The following is a 25,824-nucleotide window of genomic DNA, read 5'->3' on the forward strand; positions in this document are numbered from 1 at the left end:
GGATGTGGGGGCCATAAAACTATGGCCCCAAAAGTGGGGAAGAGAAGAAAAGAAAAAGAAAAAACCCATCACTGACAAGTTTTCAGTTGCCTGTACTTGCAAAGGGCAAATGGAAATGGTGAGAGCATTAGACAGAACATGATGGAGAAAAAGTGAAAGTACACAGTGAAAGCACAGCAGAGCGAGCGGCGGAGGAAAAGTGAAAGCATGTTCGTGCCAGAATGTGAAACCTCGAAAGAGGCCAAGAGAGCAGAGAGGGAGGAATCAGAATAACATATGCAAACTGTTTCACAACAGCTTTTGAGAGAGAGAGATCCCCCATTGTACCTGTTAAATGTGCTGAAAAGATCATTCATTACACTTTCACAATCACAGGAAAAATAAGCATGCGTCATGTCTAATTGATAAACGATAATATCCCGCAATGAATAAACAGAGCCAAAGGAAAATTTCTAAATAAGTTCCTCGCAAGTGTAATTATCTTTTGGCAGTCATTCGCATCTGTTCACTCAGATGTTGACAGTCAATTAGTAACAGGCGGACCGTGACTTATGTGGATGCAAGAGATGACTTCAATTTAAGTATCGTTTTCACTGTTGACACAAGGATGGCTAATCGAGTCCCTGCTGCTGACTGGCTGGGAACTAATTGTAAACATCACAGTAGGAGCACAGTGACAGAGGCTAGCTGCTGCACTCGACGCGACCAAATGCAACATGTCTGCTGTGTTTGCCAAACACAACATTATGTACGTGTGTGTCAGTTATGTCCGGCACTCCATTTTGTCACGATGATGCTACAAAGTCTATTTTGAGCAGCTGAGCAGATGTTTACATCCCTGCCCGTCAAGCCAATGACATTACCATCCAGGAAGCACTAGCAGCTAGCTCGAACCAATCGCAACATCGTCTCCAGCAAATTGTATAAGCATGACAGAGTCAGGAAAACAGATAATGCAGAGTGGGAGTTTGAATAATGTGGAAGAGTGTTTAATAATCAATATTCCCACACAATATAGAACCAAGACTAACTGATCTCCCTGAAGTATTAAGCAGCTACGGCTATAATAAAATGTAGCTCTAAACAGCTCATTAGGACTGCTGCTCTCTCCTGAATGTGCCCCTTTTTAAAGAAAAGGGTAATAAAATAAGTCCATATATTGCTCGTGTTAATTTAAAAAAATAAAATAAATCAAGTATACCACCTCCTTCCATCAGGTTAAACTTAATGAAAACAGGCTGTTTAAAATATTGATCGCTCTGAATAGAACATTATTTAAATGCATTAACGACTCAAAGTTACAACAACACTTTTTTAAAAACTTGCTTTTCCGCTTTGGGTATAAGAGAATCAGGCCACAAGCGTGGAAGCGGAAGTCTGGAGAAATTCCAATGGCCTAATTGTTATTAACACAAAAAAGTGAGGTCACTATCATTTGTACTGATACTTTCAGCTGCTTCCCACGTTTCCCTCGGGGTTGCCACAGTGGATGGATCCACATGCTTCATTTGTCAAAGATTTTACGCTGGATACCCTTCCTGATACATTTTTCCAGACTGGGAGTACACCAGCTTGTCAGGCCCCCTGAGGGTGGGGGTCTCTCGTCCCAGAATCGATCTATGGACGAAATGAGCACATTTTTGTCTTACAGCTGTAGAAAATGAAAGGTTTAAGAGTTTCTGTACCAAATGAGCTGTAACGCAGGGCATACTGCAACATGGAGCCAGAAATAGATTTCCATGCTTGATATCCTGAGAAATTAGCACCAAGCCCAATATATTTTTAATCAAGACTTCTCTCTGAGACTACACTTGAGGATAATGATGCTTTGAGCTAAATGGTACAATAAGCACAATAACAGTGACTATGCTTCCATGTTTAAAGGTAAAATTCACTAAATAGCTTTAAATACATCACAAAACAGCAGAAAAAATATTTTTCTTTTAAACTGATAATGGCAGGTGACGAATTGCAATTAAGTCCACGGATTTGCACCATGGATTTGTCTAATGTTCATGATAAAAGACAATCCTGTGTGAAAGAGCAGGAACAAGCTCCATTTGAAATTATAGCTCTAAACGACAGGCTAGCCCGAGCCACAGGGTAACAGCAGAGGGCAGGAATCAGAAAATGTTTGGAGCCAAGTCTTTTAGCCGTTATCGCTCTCTGCATTTCATAGCTGGCTTATCTGATGACCACAGGGCCACTCTGAAGAGGCTATAGAGAACACAGCACGCAACACAGAGAAGGGCTTTACTCTGAATGGGTGTGTGCACGATGTGTGGACATCCATCTGTACACAAGTGTTTGCAGGCTACGTGCCCTCACTAGGAACCACTGATTATTTACCAAAAAAAAAAAAAAAAAAAAAGGAAATAAATTGTATTGTTCTCCCTCCATAATGCATACTGTGGGGCCCACACACACACACACACACACACACACACACACACACACACAAGACATGCTAGCATACTCACTCCACAGCGCTCCAAGTTCGTACTGGTGAACGACAGAGAGAAACACACCAGGGAGTTCAGTTCTCACTTCCCGCATGAAGGGAAAGAACGTATGCAATGCCAGTGGGAGAGACTGATTCACATATGATGAGTCAACCTACTGTAATTCATGTCTACAAGATATCTAATCTAATTATATTGATAATTTGGTATACATCAGCTTTTTCTCCCAGTTTTCCTTCGTTGACAATGGCTTCTTGTGTTTTTGATGCTTGAATGATTTTAGTCAGTGTTTTGGCTTAAACACAAACCAAAGAAATACACATGTGCTCATCTGAAAACGATCAGGTATGAATGAAAAAGCAGCTAATGTCCAAAGGAAAACGTCAAAACCTTCAGAAAACCTAGAGAACTTTCACTCAAGACTAACCTCAAAATGCCAAGCAAGTCTGGCTGACTGGAAGCAAAATATTAAGAGGGACAGCTATACACCTTTGCACAGTAATGTAATCTTTCAATTTTCTGTCATTTGGAGATGATGGATCAGTGTAACAGCTCATCACTTTCAAATAGAAGAATAAAATAATGCAAGAGGACTATAAAGTCGCTAAATGTACTGACAATGCAGTGAACTGACATAATCCAAAACTCAGGTACAGCCCTAGCATTCAGGACAAGAAATAAATACCTGATTAAGTGAAGGAGCTGCAGACATGCCCTGAAATTACAGGCTTCTTTACTATAGGAGGGTTTAAAAGTAAGAATAAGCCAGTGCTTCTGGATTTAACAAGCAGACAGCGCAGCTGATGCATGCATCTGTTTTTGCTCTCTACAGCTTTTCCCTCCTTTACTCCAGCCTCACCGCTGGAGGGTTGAAAGGAGGACTTTGCACAGCTGCCAGAAAGGTTCCTGTGGCTCCCGTCCATCAGTCTTTCCAACTGCTCAGATCCTCTTCTTAATCTCATCCTTCTCTGCCCCCTCTCTTCTGATTATACCAACATTTAGGCAGGGGATTTCACCCTCTGTCTCCATATATGCCTTGAAAATGACACATTCAATTAAGCTCCAGGGGAAAACATAGTTTTGGCTATTTCCTGATTAAACTGACAGCATCACATGATATAGTGGGTTAAAGATAAATAAATAAAGGCGGGTTAGCCAGTGTTTGCAGTTCTTTGTGTGCAATATGAGAAAGCGGGTGCTGTTAGGACCTTGGTGTTGTTGGAGATGTACAAACCTAGTGTCATCTGCAGAGGGAGGTTAGCTGCAGACAGTACAGAGAAACATTGGGGGAGAGAGCGAGAGAGCAGGTGTGAAGGAGAGGAAGTAGTAATAAGGAGAAAGAAGCATGGAGACACAGTGTTCCCTTCCATCTAGAACATCGCAATGTTTTCTCCTTGTGGTGTCTTATCATTCTGTATTTGTCACCATCTTTTTGCCCCCTGCTTATCTCTCCATCCCTTTGTCTCCATTCTCTCGTCTATTCACCCTTCCACTACTCTTCTCTGTAGTCCTATCTGTCCACACACCCACTGGACAGAGTCTGATCGATGAAGCTGGATTTTGGTAATCTGTTTCATTTGATATCTCTCCCACTGATGGCCACAGAGATTTAGTCTGGAATGAGCCAGAAGCCCGAGATTTCACAGGCACTCGTGACCGTGACACACACACCAAGAAAAACAATGCAAACAATCTGTCCCTGACGCACTGTGCTTGGACCGTCTTTTTATCTAATCCCTGTCATCAACTCCCTGGATGAGCTTGTGCCCGGATTCATAAATAAGGCAGGAAACACCGGATAAACCGTCCCTCCAAGTTTCCATGCAACACCATGTGACTGCTAGATTGAGTGGACAGCCACTCCAATGCTACCATCTCTGCTCCTCTTTCTTTCTTTTTTTTTAAAATTATGGCCCAGTTCTGAATTAGAACACACACACACACACACACACACACACACACACACACCAAGAAAGACAGGCTAGTTCTATGAACCAAAGGCAAAGGACCTTCTGTGTTTTGAACAGTTCAATCAGCACGTATTTAAATATAGTATTCAAGGATCTTAGAAATCGCAGACAAGAGCCGCAGGTAGCACTTTACAGACGTCAGCTGCAGTGTAAGAAAATTATTCCACAGCAGGGAGAAAGTCTGGCCGCCAGGATGAAGCACATCCTACAGCATGAGAACATAATGTCTCCTCAGAATCCACCGGTACCAGCGCATTCTAGCGCAACTATTGTGAAATGTTCTATTAGGAAGTTGCTTCATATATAATATAGACTCATGAAATACTAGGTATACCTTTCAGGTACACAGTTGGACTCCCTTTTGCCTTCACCGCTGCCTTAATTCTTTGTAGCACAGGTTCAACAAGTTGCTGGAAACATTCCTCAGCCTCTGGTCTCCATTGACATGAAAGCATTACACAGTTTCTGCAGATTTGTCTGCAAATCACATCAGTGATGCAAATCTACAATTGCACCACATCATTCCAAAGGTCTTCTACTGGATAGAGATCTAGTGACTGTGGAGGCAATTTGAGCATGTTCAAGAAACCTGTTGGAGACGATTCAAGCTTTGTGATGTTATCCTGTTGAAAGCAGCTATCAGATGATGTACACTGTGGTCATGAACGAATGAACGTGGCCAGCAATATTCAGGTATTTAAACAATTGTACACTTTGGTTGTAACGAATGGCTATGTGAGTTACTGTTGCTATCCTATCAGCTTGAAGCAGTCAGGTCATTCCCCTCTGACCTCTGGCATCAACAAGGCATTTTCGCCCAGAGTAAATGTCTTGCCGCTCACTGGATATTTTCTCTTTTTCAGGCCATTCTCTGTAAACCCTACAAATGGTTGTGTGGGGGAGAATCCCAGCAGATCAGCAGTTTCTTAAATACTCAGACTACTTGTTTCAAAGTCACTTAAATTTTCAACTCCAAGTTCAAACTGCATCAGTTTGAACTTCAGCAGGTATCCTGCCCATGTCTACATGCCTAAATATACAGAGTTGCCACCATGTGATTGAGTAATTAGATATTTAACAGGCAGTGGAACACGCGTACCTAACAAATTTGCTGCTGCATACATGTTAGTTTACATTTTTGAAGGACTGAAGCACAGAAATTGGAATGATAGGTGATTTTATGATCGTGATGTTATGGCAGTCATGCAAAAAAAAAAAAATCCAATAGTAATAAATAGCAAGATAAGAAATAGAAAGAAATTGTTTGTCAAGAGTCGCTATTAAGAAGCCTGGAACCAGAACTGATAATCTTAATTACACTAGGCTCCAATTACTTTTATTATCGACTACACTGTATGGTCGTTAGAAGACAGGAAGTACGCCTGTTACAATGACTTTGAGACAATGCATTATGCATTTTATTCACTATAAAATGAAAAAAAAAACAAAAAAAACATACTAAAGAGGGTTAGCATCAATCAGTTTTGCAGGTTTAAATTAGTCAGAACCCTACTAAGTTACCCATTGTGTTTGAATTTGTATGCAAAATATTCTTACCATGTAGAAATAGGACAGACAACAGCCAATGGTCCAGAATACGGAGCCCGTCTTCACCGATTTGACCTAAGAGGACAAACAGAGAGCAGAAAACAATTCAAGCCTCAAAGCAGTTTTTTGACCATGTATAATTCAACATAAAAAAGGATATGTATACCTTCTGTTATAATGACATTCGGCACTATTCAGAATACACCAGAAAAATATGATATGTGGGCATGGAGTGCAGACAGCCCTATGCCCTGCTGGTTTACTTTATTTGCTTTATTCACTGCTGAAACACCATCAAATCAGAAGCTTGTGTTAAAAAAAAAAAAAAAAGAGAGAGCTTAGTACACTTAGTATGGCTGAAAGTGCTAAAAATACATAACTTTTAATCCTTGAAAGAAGTTTAATAATCACAGCGCAATGATCATAGCCGATATGGAACAGCCAGCTGCCGTCAGAGAGATAAGGCTGGTTCAGAGTAGACCAGAGGCAACATCTTGTAAACAAGCTCTTCTTCCGAGCCACGGGGTGACACAGAAAGTAAGAGTACACATTTACATTAAAAAAAAAAAGAAGTACACACACACACACACACAATCTTCACAACAGAAACGCATTCAACAGTGACCTTTAAAATGATCAATCTCAGAGAGACTACCAGGGAGAACGGCAGTGTGCGATGTTGTCAAGAAGCTTTATGGTAGCCAGCAACGCGTAAGATAAGCTGAAAATGGGGGAAATCGATAACTGCCAGACCAAGGTGGTCTCACCTCCTCAAGCTAGCCAGCCCATTGGTCAGCCAATCAACCCAAATGCAAAAAATTAACAGTCCTCGAGCAGTTCTTTACTTGGCAGATGGGGCAGGCTGCTCTATCTGATTATAAATCTCATCCATTAGAAGATAGATCTTAGCTTTGTTTGTGGGAAAAGTGACAATATTTTAAAGCCTCGTGGTGCAGTTTGGCTTGGCATGACAGAACAAATTAAGATGAGATCTTCTGCACTATGAGAGATGAGACCGATTTAATATTACATGCCCTGATCATTGATTTAATCCCACCACAAGCCCATTTATCTTCCTTTTTTTTTTTCTTTTAAACCCACAATCCAGTAATAACCACGGCCCAATTACACTGTTTTTTGGCAAGCTCATTGGGTCTATAATTTAAGTCAAGTCAAGAGAGAGACTTTGCATAAAAAGCACTTTAAGCAGCAAAGAGCGACACTTTTTTTTTTTTTTTTTTTTTAAATCAGTGTGACACACAAGCCAGTTTAAAAAAAAAGGAAAAAAAAGTACAGGATTAAAATGATCACTTGTTTTTATACTCATACTCCACTTCAAAGATTAATCATCTATCAAAACAATTCTGGAAGAACTAAAGATGAACTTTATGGAAGTAAGTGGGTTGTTGTGATGTCACAGTAAAGCTGCTCTTTTCTTTGTGTAGTGAGCTAGCATAAGCATTTAACAGTGTCACAGATGTGTAGTTATTCGAGTCCTTTCTAAGATAACATGACAAAGTATGCTCAAATCATCCAGGTAAAGAAATCCCCAAAACTGGATTCTGTTCATCTGGAGTTATTTTCAAAGTTCAGTTAGCTCCGGTCCTTTCATCTTCTCCCTTCTCTAGCATCTTGGACTCCAGTTGGCATTGATACCCTTTCTTCTGCCCTGGAGCTCCACAAAGAGCTGGAGGGCAGCTCCAACCAGAACCTGCAGCATATGCTAACATGCCAGACTTGCTGAGGCTGCAGAGCACAAGAAGGATACTGCCACACAGCTGCAGGTTGATTTCTTTTGCCATAATGAAGCAGCCGTTCCTGATAATTCTCAATATTTTACATATCAAAGTATTTTGCAAATCAAATATTTGCTGATAAGGGACTTTTAAATACAGCTGTTGAACTGTATTCTGTTATATTAGGCTTTTAGTTACTAATTTATGCAAATGTTTAAAAAAAAAACAACTAGCACACACTGCCAAAGGCAGAACCACCACAACACAACACTAATCTTGTAAATGGCTCCACGCTGAGTCTACGTTTCTTTGTTTCTGAATGAAAACAAGCATTGTAGCAGAAAAGAATGGCAGTAGTTACTGTACAAGCTGCTGTACTCTCCTCAGAAAACATTCTCCTTCGGGTCAGGGCCAAGGCTAGCATGTAGCCTTTTGCTGTAAATGTATGTATGTATAAAATTGTGTTCAACTGGTGCCTCTCCCCCTGCCCCTATTGCACTCCCTTTGTGAAGACAAACATTACACCGCGTGATTCGAGTCCAGCTAATTAAATGGATACTGAGAAAAAGAATGAAATTCCTGTTATAGCCATCTGTGGAGAGGACATGGGAGTCAGAACAAGAGAGGGCGACTGTGCAACCGTGTGCTGCTGTTCAAATTGGCATCTTAGCCATGCTGGGACTCTAGTGTGTGAAGGATTCAATTATAGATTATGTGAGGGTGTGTATGTTTTAGGTTTGGGAAGGGTGGGGGTAAACAGAGATTAAACAAGTGGTGTTGAATGGGTTAGCAGCAGATGAAATGAGTCTGTTAATGAAGATTGGGTAGGACTGGAGGGAACCGCTCCGAGTTTCCACCACAGAGTGGAGAGGACAGGAGTAAACAGAAATTGAAAAAAGGAATCAGCAAATAAAATAGAGGAAGAGGAAGTAAGGCGAGCAGAACACGGAAGAGGTGAGAAAAAGCAGAACAAAGCAAGAGCTCAACAATGGCAGGGACAAAGAAAGACAGACAATTAAAGGGAGACAAGATGGAAGCAAGACGGAGGAGGAGGAAAGGAAAATGTAAGAGACAAATGTGGGTAAATGAGAATGATAATGGGAGGCAGTGGTGCATGGCCAGAATGATTGTTTTTCGAGGCCCTTGCCAAATAGATTGGAGGACTGAATTGTACTAGGTGAGTGCAGAGGGATTTTTCCCCCCCCTGATAGCACTGCTCTGTTGATAACACGTCAACTTAAGAGGTGAGGGGTGCCACGAGGAACACCTGCCTTGCTTGAAGATGTATCATCCATACACACAAGATTACAAAAGACCATTATAATGATGCAGAAACAAGCAGATGTCCCCATCGCAACCTAATACAAAAGCTGAGGTACAACAAATGGTTATGGAAGAGTTTTTGGACCAGTCTCGGAAAGTTAGAAGGTGACATCATGATTTGGCAAAGGCTCTTTAAACAGTGACTCATTGTTTTCATTCTTATTGTTAAAAACTTTTTCTTATAATTTAATTCAGGAAAGACTGATCTGAGGAGCATTACTTAAGGTAGAGCAGTATGCAATAAAGCAATATGTCTGTGGAGGTTCTCAGTCATCCAGAAATCCAGTTGTCTCCTTGAAAAGACAGTCGGATTTCTTTACGTTTGTAAAGAAGTTTCGCCTCTCATCCAAGATGTTTTTTTCCTCTTCTAATTGACGTAGAGCCACAGGTATTTAAACCCTAGTGGGCGATGTCCCCTTGGAGGTGGGTGCTGAGGGTTGTTGATTTCTTATCAAGTTCCCAATGGTCCCAGTGATGTAAATTTTATCATGAGACATTTAGCACGAGGGTCTGTGCGGACATGTGCGTTCCCGCGTGTTTTTATTTATTTATTTTTTCACCCAAGTGGTGCACTTCAAATAAGTATAACAGGAATGACTTCTTGGCCAGTGGCTCTCCAGCTGTCCATTTCCACAACATACTATAATGAGTGAACTTTCTCTCCCTGGTGTTGTAGGGTCCTGGTTTCCCCATGTCGGTATTCTAGAGGGTGGTGGGAGTTAAAGAACAGGTACTGATCTGTGTGTGGACTTCCGATAAACTTCAGAGACTTCGATCCATCTCAATAAGCACAGCCCAGTCCATGACCGGTAACCCATTTTCTCTTTGTATCCTTCCTGGTGAACAGTGGTGGTGTCATAAGTCACCACCTGTCAGCCACCAACAGTGCAGTCTTGAGATCCCTCACCACCGGTCAGGTGATTTGACCCACAGCTTTGGTGATTAATCAATATCATTTGTTCCTGTTAGACCAGCTCTAAGGGGACAGCCCCCCCACTAGTGGTTAAATACCTGGGGGATGACTCATTATTTGTTCTACACCTGCAGAGTATTCTTGGATGAGAAAAGAAGCTTCTTTAGAAACCAAAAAGTCCACCTGCCTTCTTTTTAAGCACTTAAAAATGCCATAATGCAGTTCATCCAGATTCAGTGCAGAGCCACAGCTCACCTCAAGCTCACCTCTTACAAATATTCACTCGACTGCAGCTCTCTGCTGAGTTTGCAGTCTTTTCTGCTAAACTCATCTCAGCTAAACTTTTTTTTCTTCTTTTTTCTTTGCCATTTCATTTCAGTATTTATTAGCAAGTCAAATGATTTCTCAAAGATGTCATTTTTTACAGCCCCATATGAGCTGATAAAATCGTTGTCATTTGTTCTTTGTTTTTAGTCATTTAATCTAGCTCTGGACGGTAAGGCCAAAAGTTTGTGTCAAAAAAAGATTCTGGTGGTTTTACAGTATATCAGAATTGTTACTACTACTACTACTATTCTTGGATAAGAAGGTCTTTACATAGAGAGCTCTAGTAACCCTTTTTCTGAGAATATATTTTAAAAAATTGTCAACATTTAAAAAAAGTACACAAAATTACACAACCATACAAATGATCACACATCTGACATAAGGAGGCTATTTGTTAACAGGCTGCCCGTTATGCTTTTCACTTGTTGCCACTGTTTTTAAAGTCAACATATGGCTCGTTAGTGTTAATGCTTTTATACTGGAGCTGTGTGACGCGACAAAGAACCACATTTGGATGTGTTTTTTCCAAACTTTGTGGCACAAATTATTCAGTCATTGGGGGGGAAACACCTGTTACCGTTGAGTAGCATATTATCTTGTGTGTGAGGAGCTGCCAAAGCCGCTGGCTGCAGTCAAAATCCAGCATAAAAGCAGAGGGAGCAGCAATGAAGCAAAAAACATTGTCTTGGTTGGTTTTACTGATAAACTTCCAAACAGCAGACACCGCTCCTCTTTTGGTCACCAGTTATTTTTACGTTATCTTCAAGTTTAATTTCCATCTGTCTTTGCTGAATGTACTGACAGAGTGCAGAGTGATAACTATTGCACTAACTAGCTAGCTAGCATTACTCAGCTTGCCAGTTGGAGGAATCTTTTTTTTTTTTTTTTTTTTTTTTTTTTTAACTGTCCAACTTTTAATACTCCAATTTATTTATTTATTTACGTCACTAATTATTTTGTGATGTTTGTTGAATGTAAAACGTGCCTTTAACTTCTAGGTTGGAAAAATTAAGCCAATGAGCGAGTGCCTTATACCTGCATCCTATATGAAGGCCGCTGAAAGGCAATAGTTGTGGATGCAAAAAAGACTTTAAAAAGATGCAAAAAGATTCATTTTGTGGCATATTGATTCAGATTACTGGTAAGATAAAGTTATTGATCTCAAAAAAGGACAATTAATTTGTAGCTTATCCACCCAGTACGTTACTTAATTACTCCCTAACAATTGTAATGTTATACTATGTATAACATAATTTGATTACTTTTGCTTTTCCTCGTAAAATGACCTAAAGTGCACTCATAATTACCATTTATCTACAAAAACCTTTAGGCTATCGTCCCTAAAGCATTTGCTATTCTAATGAGGACACATGAGGATCTTTCTCTTAGTATTTATGTATGAACACAAAGCCAACAGCACAAAGCAAAGATGCAAACCAGCACAAAGAGACCTTAAAGCGATCGCCAGAGTGATCCTACTTAAAAATATCAACCAGTAGAAACAGAGGCTTCAGGCTGACTGCTCTTCACTGATTTAGTTATCTGTTGAAGGTCTGCTGAGCTGGGGTCTGCATTCAAAGAGCCAAAGTTGTGTTAGCAGTCTAATGCAGTTCTGTCCTGGATGCAATTTGCACTTTACCATAGTGCTGCTGTCCTTTTGAGCAATAAAATATAAATAAAATGTCCATATCCCTGCTGTAGACAGAAGACTGCGCCTCCATTTTCCTCTTCCGCCAGACGAACTGAAATCTACTGATTGTTGCGCCAGTACAAATGGAATGCATACACTGACTAACAATTCCAAGGAATTGAATTCTTGGGAATCGAGAACAGATTCCCATCTCTAATGAGGTCGACAAATAAATAGCGATAAACAACAAAATTCATAAAAAAATAAGTAGATATGTGAACAACAAAGAACAATCAAAACAAGGTAATCTAAATAACCTTAGTCTTAGGCAATGAAGTATCTATTTGTTATACACTGGGGTAAAATGTAGCAGCGACCTGAGCGCAACCTTCCTGAACATAAATAACAAAACATGGTCAGGATGTTTTTGCCATTTTTTAAACACCTTTCTGCTCCACCGTCATGACTTTGGAGCATGCATTAACAATGCTACTGAGGGAGTTTCCTAACAAATAACAAGATGATCAAAGAAAGTCTTAAAAGTATTAAATATGACAGGAAAAAAAAAAAACGCACAGCACTGCGCAGGTCGAGGAATTAACCTCTTACCCCTAAGATGGCACTATGACGCAGCTATTCAACATTTAGCTGGTACCAGTTTATTCCTGTGGAATTCAAAGAATTTCACATTTTTCATGCATTGAGATTGTCTCACCGTTGGCTCCACTTTCTCATAGGGGCACACTGTTTGTGGGTGTTGGGTTTATTATTTATTTATGTTTTCAAACGGACTAAGACAGGGAGACAGATAACCACCAGACACTTTACAATCACCAGTCAACTTGACAAGCAGGTCTTCAGACAGGTTAGAACTAGGGCTGTTCGATATAACGATATATATCTGATGACGATATAAAAACGTCTATCGCTGCATTTTACGCTATCGTTTGTTTCGTGGTGTCGCAAAATAAACTGTTTGCGGCAATATTTTTTTCATCGTTTTGATGGTCACTGTAGTGGCTAATTTCTTAAAGTTCTCTCTTTCTCTTATATTTAATATAACCACACTATGGACGGACAAGCGCCTGTTTTTATGCATTGTGGTTAGCAACAACGATGGTAACACCATCGTGTGTCCGCTTGTTTATGTTCCACGTAAACCTTTCACAATAAAGCTCAAGATCCTGTTGAGACTTTTCAAAATAAACTGAATCACGTGAAAGAGCAGATTATTTACGGATGAGAAGTTTAAAAAAAAAAAAAAAAAAAAAAAAAAAGAGAGCTGCCAGGTGCTAAAAATTAAACCTTAGACTCAAACGTTAGAACAGGCTTTTCCCCGCAGCACGCCGTGTAATAAATACTCAAAGAAAACGGCGGCCGTTACAACTTGTGTCTAAAAATGTGTAGTTTCATGCATCGGTTAAAACACTCGACTCCAGCTACATGACGCGCAGCTGGAAACACTTCCCGCAAGTCGAGCTGCCCGAGATTCACAGAATTTACAGAAAATGTTACATTTTTGTGATTTATATCGTTATCGGGACGATAGAATTCTTATATCGGAATATGAGATTTTGGTCATATTGCACAGCCCTAGTTAGAACCTATACACATCTTGCTGTTTAGCGATGTGTTCAACACATCATGCCACCTAACTGTGTTTTATTGTCTAACTCATGTAACCGATCTAACTACACTATGAGGTAAGGTTGGAAGGTTAGTTAGTGCGCCACTCTCCCCTACTTTAGCACATGGTTGATGGTAGAGCTGGGCGATAGAACGATAACGATATCTATCGCGATATAACTTTTACTCGATAGAGAAATTAAGCTATCGCGATAGACCTCGCCGCTCTTGTCCTCTTAAAAAAAAAAAAAAAAAAAAAAAAAAAAAAAGGTCGGCCGATCCAAATTAAGTAGCGCAGAGCCGAACCAATCACAGCCGCAGCTTCACGTCGCGTGACTTGTTACGTACAGCACAAGTGCCAAGCCGCACGTGTGTTTGTTTGGGAAGCAGCCAGCGGGTAATGGAGGAAATGAGTGTGCCGACTAGAAAAATCAACCGAGCGTGACCGAAGAGAAAACAGATGATGGTTCCAATGCCGGAGAGATTGTCGAACGGAAGAGCCATAGAAGTTCCGTAGTGTGAAGGTATTTCGGCTATTTCAAGTCTGACAAAAAACAGAGTACCGTGCACTGTAAATTGTGCCGAAAGCAAGTCTGGAAATACAATAAACTGGTGCATGCGTCACACTGTGCGCCACGTTATTGTTTCGGTGAAATGAATTTCTACAATACTGTTACTGTTAATTCTACTCTCTGCAGTGTTTAAATGCTTACATATACACACAGTTACTGTCGGTCCACACATACGACTCGGTTCTGCTTCTATGCCCCAGCTTTGTTTACTTTTTCCCACCGAGGCTTCTAGACTTCTGATTGGCCAACATTTCTGCACGGTTAGGAATCTAGCGCCACCTGCTGCTTTGGCATGTTCATAGCACCGTTTTCCTTCATTTCTGCCTTTACGTGTGAACGGGATTATTTTTTTAAAACGAAAACGGAAAATCTCCGTTTTCAAAAATACCCGTGTACGTGTGGACATAGCCTCAGTCTCTGACTGGAAGCGCTAATTCGTCATTCAGCTTTTGTCAGACTAAAGTAACTGTTAAAACTGTTTGAAAAGCTCAGCTATACAACAAGGAGAGATTGAGAATTTCCTTTTAGTTCTCAGTTTATTTGATATTGACAAAAGTTAGTCAGTTTTGTCTGTTCTTCTGTAAAACAAACTAAGATTTATTTTTAGAATTAATACTTTGTTTCTAAGTGGAATTGACAATTTAGTCTGTTTCGTTTGTTCTATTTTGAAACTTAAACGCTTTAGCGGCTGTCTTTTGTGTAGTTTGCAATATTTGCCTTTATTTATCTGAAAAAGTCTCATGTTCCTTAAGTACATCTACCCTGTTGAACTTATTATGGGAAATAAATATTTAAATAAAAACAAGCTGCTGATTATTTCACATTTTACTTGTGAGCAACAGCACATTTAAATCTTACAAATATAGTTATTTGGCTTATATCGTGATAGATATCGTTATCGCCTGAAATGAAAAAAACATATCGTGATATGAAAAAATCTCATATCGCCCAGCTCTAGTTGATGGACTAATTTATATAGTGTTATATTACTCTTACTTAGATACAGGAGCTGGGGATCAAGCTACCACCAAATTACTGGGGACAGGGACTTGGTTAATTTCAGAAAACTAAAGTTGACGTCTACGTGGTCCAAAAGGCCATTAGAAATATTCAAGTCTTATTATTATATTATAATAGTATTTATCATAACAGCCACCATCTAATGGCTAAAAGCTTTAACAAAAAATTCATCACAAAAGAGTTTATGACTCAGATCTCCTGTGAATGACTTCCCGTAATCGTAAACTCTGCAGCACTATATAGCTTTGTTATACTGTGTTCCCCAACAGGTCCCTGAGGTCATGTGATCGGGGCTTGCTGGTTGTCCATCACACAAGGCTGAAAACGAAAGGTAACTGTGGCCCCCAGACTCTGGAACTCTCTCCCTTTGAGCTTGAGATCTGTGGACTCAGTGGTCTCTTTTAAAAAAAAAATTTTCTTAAAAAGCTAAAAACTTGTGTTTTTAAACTTGCTTTTAGTTCATTTTGTTCTACACTTTGTGTTTTTCATCTTGAAAGGTGCTATACAAATAAAATGTTACCTTACTTTTTACTTTACTTTCAAAATGGAGGATCACTGGTTTCACATGTCGTTTCATAACCCCTGCTCGTCACATATTTTCCTTCTTGTTTTTAAAAAGCGAAACAGCCAAAGGTCAAACGCCAAAGGTTCTCAAAGGTTCAAAACACAACTTTAAAAAACGATGACATCCTGGTAACCGTGTCCATCTTTTAAACCATCTATGCTTGCAGCTTGGAAAAGCCCCAGGGGACCTTTTTTGTTTTTCCCATTCACTGGCATTAGATTTTTAAAGCACCATCACATTATGCATGACGACAGTATAATATGAGGATATACCGCCCGGTTCAAATTTAATCTCTTCTGACTTTTGAGAAAATGTTATGAGTGTGGTGTTATATGCTGGTCCCAAAAAACCATAGCCTGCATTCAGACCTTACATTACAGAAGAGAAAGAAATGCCAGTAACCTGCTGTATCTCTAAAATACACACGAAAGCCTGTACACATGTGTGCATACACCTCCCAAATAGGTTTGGTTTACCAACACTCACTGCATGTTTGAGGATGTAAACGCTCCCAGTGTTTGCAACAATCATCAGTTCAGTTTCACTCTGCTGAGCCGGTACACACAGAGACAGCTAGGGCTGTTGTATTGGGATTTAAATTGTAGGCACAACAGCAGAGCTCAGGCAGCCACCTGGACACTAAACTGTAGGAGCATTGCCAGATCAGTGACAGCGAGCGAGTTCAAAAAAGGGCCACAGAGCTGTCCGCAAGCACGCTCCAGTATAGTGACCTATACTACCTTGAAACCGCATGGACAGATTCATCCATACATGATTTGACAAAGTGACATAAACTTGGATGGCTAAATCCACGGATGGATAAAAGGTCCCTTCAAAGCCTGCGGCAACTTCCCTGCCAGGCTTCTTACACTGTGACACACGGCACTGAGTCACGGTGTGATGAAATACCTGCATCGCTACTTCTACCTGGATAAAAGCCTCCACGGCTCAAGATGTTTTTCCACTTGAGTATAACACAAACCTTGAAGGTAAAAATTAAAAACTGCATAAATAGACAATGTCCTACCATTACTGCTGAAGATTAGCTGTGGCATGTTCAGTGAAAGCACTTTCTCATCACTAATTGAACTGGCCTTGTATGAGGAAGGTTACAAGCACTAGTTTCATTAGCCCTTCTAACACTAGGTTTCGGTACTATTCAGCAAATAAATCACACGATGAAAGGGAAAAAAGCTCCATGTTTGTAATAACATAAATTTGAGGCATTTTTTGAAATAGTATTATCTTTTTAAGTCTGCTTTCATTGGATGCCTGTTGCCTTTTGCAGTTGAGGTCTGTGAAAAATTCTGAATAAATCAAACAGTAAACACGAAGAGACAATCAAAAAAAAAAAAAAAAGCAAAAGTAAAAGTTGAATCGTTCTCTCTTGCAGTTAAGACCAGATTCTTCTAAAACTCAACATGCAAACAATGACATGAAAAGGAAAAAGAAAAAACACACCAAAAACGTGGGCCTATATTACACTCCACTGCAAACACAGACAGCTGAATACCCAACAGCTCAGCAGGCATTCCCATTATACTTCTTTGAGGTCCACCATCTGGGGTGCACGAGTTGCAGACGACAAACATGTCATCATTCACTCTCTAGTAGACGCACGGTATTCAAGGTGGACACGGAATTCAAAGTGGCTTCCAGATGTCATTTTAACATTTGCTACAACTGTTCTGAAATTAGTGCTGGCTGGCATGACCAAACATCTTGCAGTATATAAAAAGGAAATCTACATTTAAACTCCATTAAGGTAATATACATTTGGCACAAGGCTACAGAGTTAGGCCCCTAACAAGCTGCCTGCTCTGCTTTTAGATTACCTGTAATGGCACCTTTTGTCACCACTAATTTTAAAGAAAGGCACCATCTGCCTCATTGGTGTGAATATAACAACCTCAATTCTGACTTATTCGACCAAACTTTGTGGCACAAATGGTTCTGCCATCAGGAGAATACAGGCGTACTACAGCACTGAGTGGAGAACAATGCAATGCATATTTAAAGCACATGGAAATTGCTTATGAATGGCAGATCCAGCAACTTTACCTGAAATGTTCTTATTTCTGTTTAGGACCTGCAAAAGCTGATTATGTTGAAGGTATGCAGTCTGTCCACATGAATTTATTCAAGCTCATGTAAAGAGATTATAAATCAAGCAGGGTGCTACTCATAAGCTTAATAACCCTTACTGTTCAATCTGTCAAAATAAAGTGTGAATTCATTAATTTCACTGATTGATTCTAAAAAAAGTACAACATTGTCAACTGGCTTAAAAATGTGTCCATTATAACTTAACACATTTACAGAATAATAAAACTCCTTCATGCACACAGAGCCAATGTGAAAACGACCCACAACCTTAGTTGACATGTTTACCAGTTCCATACTGTATCTGCAATGCTCAGGAACACATGCTTCTGTGCTTATTGTGTGTGTGGTTAGGTTTAACAGTAGCCTCTCAACTTGCTACTGTGCTGTGCAGTAATTGACTCAGGCCAGCGTGAGCTGAGACCGAACATTTGTCCTGAACGCTTTATGTGCAGTGATGTACAGCATTCAAATTCGCATCTGCATAATTGTGTGACTTCTGCAGGCTGTATGCAGCTTTGAGCCATGGAGACATTTTTTTAAATCAGTTGCATGCGGTTGAATTACATCACCGAAATAATGAAAAATAGGGTTTTCTAAATAAATTGGTTATATAAATATGTTACATTTGTCTGCCACATTTCTGTGAATCTCATATACTGGACGTGAACCAGCCAGGAATTACATCTTCCTACAATCACGCAGCTACAGTCAGTCAATAATAGACATGTGGCTTATATGCATAAGTCCCCTGGCCCCAATAGGATTGTAGCATTCTAACATGTAGTAATCTTTCTAGATAATACCAAAGCTTCTAAGCAGAAAAAAAGAAACCCCTGTGTCATTTGCCAAAGTAAACTGTGCTGCAGAATCAAAGGAAATGCACAGAGAATCCCAACGATGAATTAAACCTGGGATGCTATTGTAATTACATTACTGTTATCATTTATGCTGTCTAATTTATGTTTAAAAAACTCAAGGATAAAGGCTAATGATGCTGTCAAACACTGTGCGTTATAGCTGCTTAGGTTTACAGCCAGCCATGGTAAACGCTTTCAAATGACAGACTCATCAAGGAGCAAGTTTTCGTGGTAGTCGATGGAGGCCGAAGAAAAACGTCGATGATTCAGCAACCTGTAAAACCACCTTTAGCCACAATAACTTGAAGTAATCATTTTCTGTATGTCTTTATCAGTCTCACATCACCTGGCAACCCATCGAAACGAGCCATACTTGTTCACTCTTTTGCGGCTGAACAACTATGACTTGTTCGACATGACAGTTCAAGACTGCACTGTGATGAACTTTAACATTTAACACGACAACTCAAGCCTGCAGAGTCTGAGATGTAGCTCCTGGGTGTTTTTTATATGGTTTTTTTTTTTTGCCGTTTTTGAGCATTGCAAAAAATCTGACAAAAACTGCCAAAACATCTGCTTTTATAGAGGTGCTCACACCAGCTGATGAGCACTCACTGACTGTATTTGATAAGCAGAACCTGTTATTTACCGCTTAGTTCCTGTGGAAGCAGTAGGGTAAGTTCAATTTCCCCTTTCCCCATGCATATTTGAGAGAAAGATTTGCAAGCAGAGGCAGAAACAGAGGCCTGTAAGAGTTGCTATCTGCTAAAACTGTCTTCCAATCAATTCCGTGTCTTCAGTGATCCCTTTTATATTGATAAAATCTACAATATTAAATTTGTCCTCCCTGAAAATACCCCGCCATTTTTATTTGACACCTGCTCAGCACAGGTTAACTGCAGAGGTGGGCAACTGCTTCTCTGTAGTCTGCAGCCTTTATATTCTATCCCTGCAGTCCACAGGAACACGAAGTGATTTCATTAATAGAAAATAATTTTATGGACTCAGTGGGATGGCACAATACTGTATGAACAGGAAGCACTGTATGCTCACTTTGTTCTAATGAAAGGCCGTAATATTTACACTTTCAAAGAATCTGCAGCTCTTCTCCAATAATTCTCTACTCGGCACTGAAAACTGGACTGACCCTGAATTTTATGTTCCTCGTAGCAGAATGATGACTAACAGGGATGCATTTCAAGTCTGATATGTTGGAAGCATATAGCAAGGACTACATAATGCCACTTTCATGACTTTAATTTAATTTTGTGGCGTGTCTGTTGCATTTTTTCCCCTTCCTCTCTCATCACCGTTAGCACCTTTAACCTTTTGCTACTTAAACATCATTTTTGCATGGACTTCTTCCATCATCTGCTCTTAAGCTGTATTTCTATGTGGCCAATAGAAGCTCAGCTCAGCTCTTTAATGTCAAGAGAAACCCAGTTATGGAGAAAGACACAATTACTTCCATTTTCAATAAGCTGGAAATATTAAATTTTTTCTATCTTAGGATGAGTTTAAGCAAAGCAGGGAAAAAGTCAGTGAACAGACTCAGCTCAATACAGAAGGGAAAAAAAATCCGCAGTACTTGTCAAGGTCAACGGCAATAACAAGGAAGAAGTGAATGCTGATAAAAACTGTTTGCAGAGCTCTTCATTTTCACACAGACAAATACAAACACACGCTTGTATACAAAGGCACACGAGATGCATTCTTAGTAAGAAAGCTGCAGGGCTGAAAGGCAGCTGCTGATGCAACTGAAAGAGTGGATAGACTGAAAGTAAAGTCTGTTTCAGGCATCTTTCAACTTGAAAAGCTTCTTCCTTCCACCTGCTGTGGAAAATATGTTGCAATGCAGTTGCTGCAAACATTCAGGCTGTATTTTAAAAAAACAAAACAAAAGACTCTTCTCATCTGCCTTGTTAGCTCAAGGATAGGCCGCATTTATTGAAGTAAAAAAATAAAATAAATAAATTGTTGAAGGCGGGGGGGGGAACTAAATAAAACAAGGTTAGCCACTTTATGAACAAACACTCCGTTCATTTCATGCATTTTTAAAAAGGAAAGGAAATTGGGAGAGGAGATATTCAACCTTTAAAAGGGAGATCTTGTCAATTCTACTCTTAAAGGTCATCATATTGTGAAGGTTTTATGGTGCAGCATGTCGTTTCCGGGGCTTCACGTGGTGCACAAAGAAGCCTAGCATGCCTTTCAAGGTTGTGGATAAATAATTCAACATCTATGAAAAGTAAGATTTGAAAGTGGGGCTACTTTTGTGGGTAAAATCCTCCCAAAAGAGTGAGCATGAATCTGATTCCTCACAAAGAAGTTTAAACTGTCTCCTCTATACAATAGGATTCCTCCTTACGGCACTTTTAAGTCTGAACTTACCCAGAGGTAGTAGGTGAACTGCAGGGCGAAGATGGCGATGCCCTCATTGTCAAAGGAGCCGGCGACGGAGCGAGAGATATAACCGGGGACGATGGCGATGAAGCAGGCTGCCAGCAGCCCGGCACCCTGGTTCCACAGCTCCCGGGTTAGCAGGAAGGTGGAGATGGCGGTCAGGCCGCTGAACACAGGTGCAAGAAAGACGCACACATCACGAATGTGGACGGTGATGTGGAGCATGTTGAGCACGTAGTGGATAAGGCCTGCAGTCGCCATGAGCCCTGGGTACACCTGAGGGAAGGTTTTAAAAAAAAAAAAAAAAAGGCAGAAGAAGAGTTTGTGAGAAACGCAAAGAGGAAATAAAACCAGAACAGAGAAGCCTCAACATCTATAGTAACATAAGTTAAAGGAACACTGTTAAGTCAGACTATTTTTCCCCCTTTACACATTTTTGGCGCCTACCAAAGAGATTTTAGCCAGCGCCAAAGAAAACTACACTTAACCTCCCAACATTTTTTAAACAGAGGTTTAATTTCCTCAAGCAGATTTCTTGAGTAACACACAGATTTCTCTCACAAAGGCTCACTGCCTTTCCTGAAACGACCAGGTATGTGCTGCATTATTCTGATGTTATCCATGTTGACAGAGAGGGAAAAGTAAAGTGCAGAGAGTTGATTAGTTCCATCACTGGAGAGTAGAGAGGTATGGATTGGCTTTTCTGTAAACCTTGGGACAGATGAGAGCAGCACCTGTAGTCGTGATGACCTTACGCAACGACGACAGTCAGAACTGTATCCTAAAAACCCTTAAGAGGATTTACTTAAAAATAAGGTTACAAAAAAAACAAAAAAACAAAAAAAACGCACATTTTGATCAAAAGACTAAAATTAAATCAACATCAGAAGCCAAATTAAAAATGGTTCCAATAGCTTCCAATAGACGGGCGGTGGCATCAGGCTTTTCTCGTCTCCCATTGAACAGATGTTCAAATGTGACCTCTCCCTCCCCGACCCTCAGTGCGAGCCTCTCGCCGTGGGAATACTCGTTGTATTAGTGAAAGCTGCTAATTCTCTTAAGATTAAATGACTTGAGGTGAATCGCAGCTCTAATGTGTTCATTTTCCACATTCTCTCACTAATTAAGCGCTGCATACAAAAATCTACGTCTCCGTCTGCTGTGTGTTCAGACAAATTGTGGGAAAATGGAAGGCGTAACTCGTGAATAATTTTAAGCTGCTTGCGAGAAGATTTAACGTGGGCTCGTACCACATCGAACGCACGTAGACGCCACACGACAGTCGATCTTATAGACCGTGTGCTGTGCGAACCAGCTGTTAAGCGGGTATATGGAGAATTGACGTGTAGGTTATCATCAGGTATTGATCGGAAAATGAAACAGCTTTCAATTAGGAAAACTGTCACTTTTACTGATTTGTAGTGAATGTTCTGTAATATTTACACAGGAGAAAAACAAAAATATAATCATTTGTGTAATCAATAGTCAATTGTCTGGGCAATGATTGTTCTGGAAATGCTGTGTGACTAGCTTTTCAGTCACAAGCGAATAACATTTCAGAGGAAAAACTTAGAAGAGTTAGAGAAGAAAGAGGACAGTTACATGACCCACATCTATTCTGTGGCATGATGTTGATATATAGGGTGAGTACAAGTACCTGGGCATCCATATCAACAACAGGCCAACACAGAGCCTGTGCATAAAAGAGGGAGGAAAGCTCTATTACCTCACCCAATGAGCAGGTTCTATTACCTAAACAAGCTGAGATCCTTAAATATGTGCAGCAAAATGATGGATATTGTCCAGTCAGTCGATTGTGGCAAGTACAGCGTACTTTGCTGTGGTCTGCTGGGGGGAGCAGAGTCTGAGCTGATGACAGCAACAGACTAGATAAACTGATTATGAAGGCTGGCTCTGTGATTGGCCGTAAACCGTACACTTCTGAAGCTGTGTTGGAGAGGAGGTCACTGAACTGACTGTTATCCATCATGGATAGCAGCGACCACACTACTTACTGACCAGGCTTGTCTAACTAATCTAATACTACATCATCTCAACTGCTATAAAGTACAGTACTGTATAAAAGTCTTGAGCTACCCCTTATTTCTTTATATTTTTCTAGGAAAATGGGAAATAGGTCCATTGTAACATGCGCAAACACACATGGAAATAGAGCTTGTACAACTTAATCGAGCTTTAAAGTCGATATCTGATAACTTTATTGTATACAATGAATAACTTTATTCTTCAACGCAGCCCAAACTCTTTGACAGGCTTTCTTGTAATTTATTTAAGTAGTCTTCAGGAATAATTTTCCTTGTTCAATTCAGTCATGATGATGATGTTGTTCAGGCTCTGGGGAGGCCAATCCATGACTGATACTAATCAATTTTGTGTTCGTCTATCCAGGTATGCTTTTTCTGCATTGGCAACGTGCTACTGTATGGTGGATTGAAATCTGATCATACTTTTCTACATTCAGAATTCCATTAACTTTGAAAAAAACCCAACATCACTGGCTGAATGGCAGCTAAAGACCATGGAAGAGCTCCACCGTGTTTTATAGGCAGCTATAAACATTCCTTGTTAGTCCTGACCTTCTCTGTACATACTAATAATTTGGATTCATCACTTCATAAAACCTGTTACCAATCTAGTTCTTGTGTAATTTGGCACACCACAGCCTTTTCTCCCCGCTTTCCTGCCTTAAGAATGACTTACTAACAGCCGACCTTCCACTTAGACCATTTCAGATGAAGCTACGTTGAATGGTAGATTGATCAGTGAAAGGTCCTGCGTCAGGTCTTTGCTGGATTATTTTTTGCCCCATTTCTTAAGGACATGTCTTTCACATACTGTTCATCTGCCATAGAGTTTTTTTGGACTGCCAAACTTTCAACTAACAGCTCTTTGAAAATACTTTTTTTGTGCTGTGATTTTATACTTGTCAAACTGTGATCTCTGGCATTTTGTAGATTCTTTGTATATTTAACTAAAGCGATTCTTTCAAGCCTTCCTCGGTATTTCACTATGGGAAGCAGCCTCTGGCATGACCAACTGTGGGAGTTCCACTACTACAAGCACATCAGACAGACCAATGACTTCAAGGACACGAGGTCCTCTGACACCCTTTATAGCAGCCTTTGTAGAAGGCTGTTAATAACAAACTCCCTAAAGATACAATTTAAAATTGATTCTTTGCCAAGTTGTCAATTATGTGTATGTACAAAACACTGTTTCATCCTTTGAGTAAAGTATCTTTTCAAGCTTCACTGATTCACAGGTCAAAAACAACCCATTCCCCTAAAAATGGTCACTTACAAGGCCCTTCAAAAAGCCCAGAAGTATTGCCTCTGGCTCCTTGGAAACAAAGAAAAGAGTATGGGCTCAAGACTTTTGCACAGCACTACATTTCTCATTTCATTAGGTCAAAACTTCAGCGAGATTTAACAGGAGGTAATGTGGCCATTAACAAGCTCCATTAATGATGAACACGAGTTACTGATGGGCATTTAGGCACCAAACACCAGCGTGCACTGCCACAGAGCCACCACTGTTTATTACATATTACAGGGGCAGCAACGAAAATAAATATTCAGCTCAACTAATATGCTAATTGCAAATAACCAAATTAAATCGAACTAAACTGAATTGGCCTTGAATCACACTGGGCACACTTAAAGGTCTGAACAATTATTTCTGCTATCAATTTGTTGATTATATCATTAATAAATCACAGAATCTCCTTTTCTCTGTTCTCCATTTTGGTCGATTCAAACACTAGAAAACTGGGATGAAAAGGAAAAAGGAATTATTTTTGCTTGCATAAAGAAAAATCGAGGGTCAAGTTTTGCCACACATGGTGTCAACAAGAATGTTGTTATTATTAAAACCATTAAAGATGGGGCCTGAGTGGGTGAGGCTTAATGTCCTTGTCTCATCTGTATGAGAGCAGATCCAATTAGAGCTTTGTGCAGTGCAATGTGGACGTCTGAAATAAGATGCAAAATAAAGGTTATGTTTAACGTGCGAGTAGTCCTTGATGCGTTTCCACTGTAGGCCCACTCCATACGCTACTGCTAATAAACTTAGGTCTTCACGTCTCTAATTAGCCAATGCCTAGAAGTCCAACCTACACCAGCTAATCTACATCTGCGTAAATCAACCACATCTCATCTCATAGCTCTGAGAATTTGACAACAGTCCATTATTACCCATTCTAAACTGTCGTATGGCCCAGGTCCCCTCAAATATGACTAAAGCTGTTCATCATAGTCAAGGATATTTAGCAATGAGGTCTGGCTTGAAAGAAATCTTTGTACATAAATTTAATCAACACTTCTCTAAACTGGCATTCAACAAAGCACAAGGCGGCTTGCTCATTTTGAAAACAGCATCAACTAAAACTGTCAAAAGGCGTTACAGAAACGCACTTGAGTCATTGTCATTACGGCAACAAAGAGCGGTTTATTGGATTGACAGCCTGCTGTTGTTCTGGACTGTCACATTAGAGAAGCCTTCCTTCCTTATCTGTGGCACAGGAGAAAGAGCAACTGGCAGTCATCCTCTGGGGAGTGGAGGCTGGGTGGGAGTGAAAAGGGGGAAATAAAAAGGGAGAGGGCAGCTGGACTGGCGTGAGCATAAAGGCACTCAACTGTCACATTAACTGACATCGGCTCATCTTTCTTCCGAACGGCCTGACCCGTCTCAGTGCTTAGAGACTTAATGCTACCATACACAATTAATGCAGACTGTCAGGATCATCT

General features: G+C 40.1%; 1 protein-coding gene across 1 annotated transcript in view; it reads right to left on the reverse strand.

Annotated features, from left to right (window-relative positions):
* LOC113014370 (dolichyl-diphosphooligosaccharide--protein glycosyltransferase subunit STT3B) overlaps positions 1-25,824 on the reverse strand; it is a 103,465-nt gene that overhangs the window by 27,953 nt on the left and 49,688 nt on the right. Inside the window, exons 3-4 of the mRNA XM_026155846.1 lie at positions 21,047-21,334; positions 5,990-6,055 (exon numbers count right to left, since the gene is read on the reverse strand). Coding sequence (XP_026011631.1) covers positions 5,990-6,055; positions 21,047-21,334 — 354 coding nt within the window. The remainder of the gene's footprint in view (positions 1-5,989; positions 6,056-21,046; positions 21,335-25,824) is intronic.

This window comes from Astatotilapia calliptera, chromosome 22, assembly GCF_900246225.1.
Source record: "Astatotilapia calliptera chromosome 22, fAstCal1.2, whole genome shotgun sequence".
NCBI classification, from domain to species: domain Eukaryota; kingdom Metazoa; phylum Chordata; class Actinopteri; order Cichliformes; family Cichlidae; genus Astatotilapia; species Astatotilapia calliptera.